The 7,282-nt window shown below is 43.2% G+C and overlaps 1 protein-coding gene across 2 annotated transcripts in view; it reads right to left on the reverse strand.

Moving 5' to 3' along the window:
* Window positions 1–4,204, reverse strand: part of LTBP1 (latent transforming growth factor beta binding protein 1) — a 228,185-nt gene extending 223,981 nt beyond the window's left edge. For both annotated transcript variants that reach the window (XM_063305368.1, XM_063305359.1), the window contains exons 1-2: window positions 3,305–4,204; window positions 621–691 (exon numbers count right to left, since the gene is read on the reverse strand). In XM_063305368.1, the coding sequence (XP_063161438.1) occupies window positions 621–691; window positions 3,305–3,762 (529 nt within the window). In that variant the 5' untranslated portion in view covers window positions 3,763–4,204. The remainder of the gene's footprint in view (window positions 1–620; window positions 692–3,304) is intronic.
* Window positions 4,205–7,282: the final 3,078 nt, after the last annotated feature.

Raw genomic sequence — 7,282 nt, forward strand, 5'->3', positions numbered from 1 at the left:
GAGATGGGCAGTGATGAAATTTGAAATATAAATAAATAAATAATGCTCCTATAACTCAAAAGCTGCAACTAAACTCAACCCTTCTCCCCTTAAGAGATGGGTTCACCATCAAAAAGACCCTGCTACATCTGGAGAAAAAGTTATCTATGCAAGTCTGAACCAGAAGCAGGAAGTCACTTACAGATCATAAGAGATGGAGGGATCCACGTGCAAAGCAATCCTGATTTCTCACTTTCTTTGAATATGAGAGTCAAAAATATTAACTGTAAATAAACATAGGGACTATAATCTTCACAAAATAATCCTGTCAAATCCTAAAGGAAGGGGGAAGGGTCACATTTCCTAGCACAAATGAATTGTGTGACCTGGTTCAGAAGTCTGCCAGATTTGTATAATTCATAAACTGTGTATTATTTTAAATATTATAAAATCAGGGTAGGTCTGAATATAAAGTTAGGCCACTGGCATGGTAAAATTTCTTACTGACAAGTATCTGAGTAAAACTTCAGACCATCAACTGATTGAATACTGCAGGACTATGCAAGGACCAGAACTATTTTTACACTAGGAGAGGCCTTTGTTTCACATTTAAAAGCTTATCCTTGCACATGGCTACTTACGTTTGGTGCACCTCTGGGAACCAGGAACTTTGCTCCAGCCGTGACAGCATTGCCCACCACAGACATTCACCCTACAGAAAACAGTAAAGAAAGGATCAACTGCCAGGTGCAGGCATCGCCAACAAATTCTGCTGCATTTCAATAGCTCACTTTTCTCTCTCACTGGGGACCCTTTCAAAGCGGGGAGGAGGGAGGGGGAATGGGCTAAAAAAACCAGAGAGAACTGTAACAAGAGACTAAAAGAAAAAAAGGGGGGGGGGAATTGTGCTGACACCTCAGTGGAATGCTAAGAGTGGCGGGGGGGGGGGGATTTCAGGCCTGAAGGAAAGTAATTATAAATGTTCCAAATAAGAATTCAGTACTTAGAAGGCAATAGGTATTTCCTGACTGATTATGCTCTCTCATTGGGGGGGGGGGGGGAGGAGAAGGCTTTCTTTTTCCCTCTGCTGTTACCTCACTTTCATTGTATGTGACCTAAGGCAAATCTCTCTTGGCTGCATAAGCATGAAAAGGAGTAGAGGCGTCCAAATGCCTCAGCTGTTTACATTCTCATCACCTTCTCTAAGATTAAGGCCCCAAAGCTGAACATCTCTGGCCACTGCAGGATGGAGCTCTCCAGTTTAATCTACCTCCCACAAGCAAAAGGAAAAGGGAAGCAAAGGCAAATAAACTGGCACCAAGTTGGGTGGTGGGGTCCACCTCATGCCAGGTGAGCAGCCAACATCAGGAGACAGTTTTTCAGGCATCATTAAAGGCCAGCTGGTGGCCACTATTTAAATTATTCTGTTTTTACAATCTTTATGGATACTATTTGGCTTTTCTGCATTGAGACAGCAGATGGGCCATACCCGTGATGGGTTCCATCCACACAAGCTCTCTTGATGAGTGGTTGTCAACCTTTTAGCACCTTTGAGTACCTGTCCAAGTTTAAGAATTACCACCATCATCTTTTGCTGCAGGTACAGTTATACTTCAATGGAGTGCTCTTGCAAATGCCCATACTTTGTAAAATAATGAGTGACTTAAAGCATGTATGAATGTTTCCCTCATAAATCTAATCAGTATTCATTATAAGTGGTATTAATAGTAAGGTTCCAAAAATGCTGAATATGAGACCTAAACCATTACATTTTTAAAAAAAATTATGAGTGATATACAAATTCAATTAAAATGTTATTATTTTTAACACAAATAGAACTTACAAAACCTATTGGAAGAGGGGTGCTAACTCATAAGAGGCATTCCCCATGTTTGTCCCAATTAGAATATGCTTCTTCTGAAATGGGCCCAATGTGATTTTGTCATCTAAAACTAAAGTTGACTTTTTCCCTTTAAAACCATTGTTGATTACTGCAAAGCACACTAATTACTTAAAATGTAATCAACCAAAAATTTTAATTGGACCATGACTGTATTTGAATCCATGATCTTACTGCTAGAGGAGTGTTTCTTAAAGTGTGGTCCTAGGACCCCTGGGAGTCCCCCAAGACCCTGTCAGGGGTGGACAAAATCAAAATTTTTTGCCAGCCTATGATGAAAAATAATACAATATTAAAATCCCATCAAACAATCATGAGAAGCAGTAGGGGCAGGAAATGCATCCATTTTAATTTTTAACATGGTAAACATCAATAAGTATAATCGATACAAACAAAAGCTCTTGTGGGGTTCTCCATAACTTTTAAAAGTGGGAAGGGGTCCTGAGAGGAAAAAATAGTTTAAGAAACACTGTGTTAGAGTATCGCTTCAAAGAAGAACCTGTTTTCTATTCTATCAGTCTTAAACTAACCATACTAGCTGGGTTTACACATCATATTAAACTAGCCAAACACATTTTAGTCTCAAGTATTTGCATAAATTATGGAACCACCAAGCCCTTTTTTAATTCAACAGCACCACCTGCATCAAGCACAGTGTTGACAAACAATGCACTCTTTTCCCCATGAAAGGAGCAGGCATTTACATGAACATTCAGCCAGAAATATCTCCAGCTTAACCTGCTCCTCTACAAAAACCATTAATTCAAAAAGCCTACATCCTGTGTTTAAATTCTGTCAATTTCGATACCTATGGTTTATTTATGTGAAAGATAACGGAACCAAATACTTTAGAAGGGAGATTCTGCCCCTGCTCCTTTTCAGTGATTCAGATGGTACTTTAAGCTACACTCAAGGCAGCTTTTCCTAACTTGCTGCCTTCCAGATGTTTCTGGACCGAAACTCCTAGAATTCTCCCAAACGCTGGCTGATTATTCTGGCCTGGCTGTTTCACTCCATCTGCAGAACACCCGGCTTTGGAAGTAGCTCTAAAATAATAGGACCAACATGATGCTCTCCAGAGATATTATGCTACCACTTTCACAATTCCTAGCTACCTCAATCTCTGCCGGGTCATTCCGTTTGGGAATTACAGGAGCTGCAGAATACTGTTTGCACTTTGGAAGGCACAAGATAAAGGAAAACTGGAAAGAAAGAAGAGCAAAAAGGTCCCAATATTGGGCATGGGGGAGAGAAGAGTGGCATTGTGGGAAACCCTAAGCAGAGTGAGCATCATGCATCGTGTTACGGGTTCGCTAGTCAATAGACATGCGCGATCTAAGTGGCCGGGATGGCGGGGGGGGGGGCGGTTCTCGAACGGCGAGAGCACCTTGGCCACACGGGCAAGCGCCGTCGTTGTCTCCTTACCCTTGCAGCTGCCGCAGATGGGCTTTAGGATGGACCTTTGCGCTGGAGGTGCTGTTGCTCTGGCGCTGCTGGATCTTGGAGCGCACGACGACTTTGCCAGCTTTGGCGAAGGAGGCGGCGGCTGCCGTGTTGGTGCCGGCAGGTTTGTGCTGAAGACGCACGGTGGGGCCCAGGCGGAGCTGCACGCCGGAGCTGCTTGGTTTGCTCATCCTGCGAGTTCGTTCCAAGGTGCTGCTGCTGCTGCTGCTGCGCCGGGAGCTACTGTAACGGGTATTCACCAGCTCCAGGTTGAACGGGCGCTGCTGCCTTCCGCTCTGCCGGCGGCTGTTAGACGCGCCCGGCTGATCGGGGTGCAGCACGTAGGTGACCGCACTCAACTTCGCCTTTTCGGAAGCGTCAAGCGTTGGGGACCAGAAGGCACAGGCACATAGCAGAAAAGCCCACCTGATACAAGCCATCTCCTCAAACTCCAGGGAATTCTCTGCAGCCAGGCAAATCCCACGAACTTTCGGCGCAGACAAAAGAAACGCAAGAAGTCGTTGGTGCTTTGCGATCCCCTTCGCTTGCGTTGCTCGGAAAATGCAGCTCCTTCCCCCCCCCGCCCGCTCTTTTCCCCGCTCCCTAAAAATAAAAGTGCTTTAAATTCTGTGTCTCATCCACCGCCTTCCCGCGTTCCCTTTCACCCTGTGAGGCAGAGTTCAGTCAAAAAGTTTCTGCACCGAATAAGAAAACATTGTTAGGCAAGGGAACTCGAGGAAGATTGCTGGAGCCTGCAGAAGGGGGTGGTTTTCTAGCTAAGGGGTTTTCCTCTCTTGGGAGGGAAAAAGTAGGCAGGCTGAGGCAGCTGGTAGTACGCATAGGTAAGAACCGACCTTTTCAAGGCAGTTCAGACTGGCGGGGAGGGGGGAACAGTCTTTTAAAAGTTTCTCTGGCTGTGTGGCTCCCCTTGAGTGTCGGATCTGTACAACCAATCCCAGATAGCCATGACGTCAGGCAGCCGTTCCTAATTGGGAAAACTATAAAAGGGGCTGGAGCTTCAAAGTCACAACCCAGTTTCAAAAACGGAATTAGCGCATATCTGCTAGCCTTTCTTACCTCCGTGATGGCACCACCAGAGAACTCGGCTGGTATTCTTACCTAGGGATACTTTTATGCGCCGCCACGTATGTGTTGCATTTTCATAACTGCTAGGTAATAGGTAGAAAACTTGCTTTCCTTGCCCAGTGGTAGGACAGAATCGAATGTTCCTCAGTTTACTTCTTGTTCCTGTAATGCTATCTTTGTCTGGTTCCCAGGCTGTGATTTAAACACTTTTCTGGTTGGTTTTGTATTGCCAGCAAGACAGTTGGGAAAAAACATCATTATGCAGGATCTTTCTATGATCACATCAAGAGGTGGTTTGTGCTAAGGATTGCTTGTGAGGAAAGGCTCCTCTGCCATCCATAAAAATCCATGCCATAAGACATTTATTAGCCTTTAAGGCACTGCAAAATTCTTTGGGGTTACTGTCAAGAAGTGATCTGAAAAGTTCTGGTGTCAAAACTTCTAAAATCACCTACACTCCAAGGCTGCTTTTCATGTGAAACTTAAGGAGTGTGTAGCTTGGCCTTCTCTATCAGGCACTGTCCAGATGGGTTGGACTACAGGCCCTATTAGTCCCTGCTTGCATACCCAGTGGGAAGAATGGGAGTGGTAATGCAGTACACTGGTGGGCTCCAAGTCGGGGAATGCTGGCTATATTTTTTTATTTATTTACTATCCTGTCTTTATTATTTTTACAAATAACTCAAGGTAGGGAACATACCTAATACTCCTTTCTCCTCCTGTTTTCCCCAGAACAACAACCCTGTGAGGTGGGTTGGGCTGAGAGAGAGTGACTGGCCCAAGGACACCCAGCCGGCTTTCATGCCCAAGGTGGGACTAGAACTCACAGTGGTGAGTTTCTAGCTCAGTGCCTTAACCGCTAGACCAAACTGGCTCTCTTTATTAAAGGAACTATCTTTCACTTTTTATATTTTATAGGGTTTTACAATTGTGCTAACTGTTCTAGGCTCCTTTGGGAAGAAAAGTGTGTTACAAAATTATTATCATTATTACTGTTATATAAACCCATCTTTGACAATTATGTGCCATTATATTTTAAGAGCAAAAGTATTGGTAACCACACAGTGTAAGTCTATACAATGAGGCTAGAAGATTTGTGGCCCTCCAGATGTTAAATTAAAACCTTGCTATCCTTAACTTTGAAAGACTTTGTATTTCTAGGTGTGAAGATTACTGCAGATGCTGACTGCAGCCAGGAAATCAGAAGACGTTCAATCCTTGGGAGAAGAGCATGACAAATCTCGATAAAATAGTTAAGAGCAGAGACATCACACTGACAACAAAGGTCCGCATAGTTAAAGCAGTGGTGGTCCCCGTAGTAACATATGGGTGGGAGAGCTGGACCATAAGGAAGGCTGAGAGAAGGAAGATCGATGCTTTTGAACTGTGGTGTTGGAGGAAAATTCTGAGAGTGCCTTGGACTGCAAGAAGATCAAACCAGTCCATCCTCCAGGAAATAAAGCCAGACTGCTCACTTGAGGGAACAATATTCAAGGCAAAACTGAAATACTTTGGCCACGTAATGAGAAGACAGGACACCCTGGAGAAGATGCTGATGCTGGGGAGAGTGGAGGGCAAAAGGAAGAGGGGCCGACCAAGGGCAAGGTGGATGGATGATATTCCAGAGGTGACGGACTCATCCCTGGGGGAGCTGGGGGTGTTGACGACCAACAGGAAGCTCTGGCGTGGGCTGGTCCATGATGTCACGAAGAGTCGGAAGCGATTGAATGAATAAACAACAACATCCTTAACTATTGGCCATGCTGGCTGTTGGCAATTGGATTCCAACATCTGGAAGACTACAATTTCTCCAACCCTACTAGAATTGCTTATGGGAAAGTAAGTCCTGCCTGCCTGTATTTAATGAGTGTATTTCCAGATAGGTATAAGAGTCAGAAGCGACTGAACGAATAAACAACAAAAATGGATGTTCTAAGGTTTAATCCTAAACAAATTTGAATGTACTATTGAATTTAGTAAAATATTTCTGAATCAGATGCATAGAATCATACTAAACACCATGTTAGTACTATACAATTTTGTGTTCATTTATTCCACTGAAAGATTTAAAAATATTATATAGGTTTAATATGACATAATTTTTCATGGATTAAATATAACACTGATGGCTCAAGGCTACAAAAGTTATATTACAATCTTTTTAAAGTATGAAAGTTCTTTGTTGATTTTGTTGCATCTCACTGAAAGTTGTCTTGTAAATGCATTTAGAATTTCTGAATTACTCTCAATAATACAGATTTCACATCAGGATATGTATCAATTTTATTTAAACAGCCTTTTAAATAGATAAACCATAGAGCTGGCTAAAAGAGAATACCTTTGCTGGCAACTTTATCAGCTTCAGGATTTGTGAAGTCCATGCACAGAACAGAACCAGAACATGCCCAGGTTTTCTGAACACTGAACAGCACTAAACTAAAAGACATCAATCTGGGCAGCCCTTCTGTAGTCTGGTATCCTCCAGATGTACTGGGACTTCACTTTTCATAACCCATATCAGGAGGATGCAGAGAGGAATTCCGTACCACGTTGTTCCTATGGACTAGCAACAGATTGACAGCAAAGAGATTCCATAGCGCTGCAAGTTTTTATACTGTACATCAATCAACAGTCATGTGTCTGAGTGTAGTGTTGAATAAAACTATTTTTGCCCTTTCCTTACCAGTCTTTTAATTTGGTAGTACAACACCCTTGTGAACTTGATCACCCACTACTGGCCTAGTTTTGCCCAGAGCAAGGTCTGATTGGACTTAACACTGACTGCATTTCGGAAGATAATCAATTTTTCCCACTTGTAGAAAAAGTATGTACATTTTATGGACCCTCTCTGTCCAGTGTTTAGTGTGCTCATGT

This window comes from Candoia aspera, chromosome 1 (genome assembly GCF_035149785.1).
Source record: "Candoia aspera isolate rCanAsp1 chromosome 1, rCanAsp1.hap2, whole genome shotgun sequence".
NCBI classification, from domain to species: Eukaryota; Metazoa; Chordata; class Lepidosauria; order Squamata; family Boidae; genus Candoia; species Candoia aspera.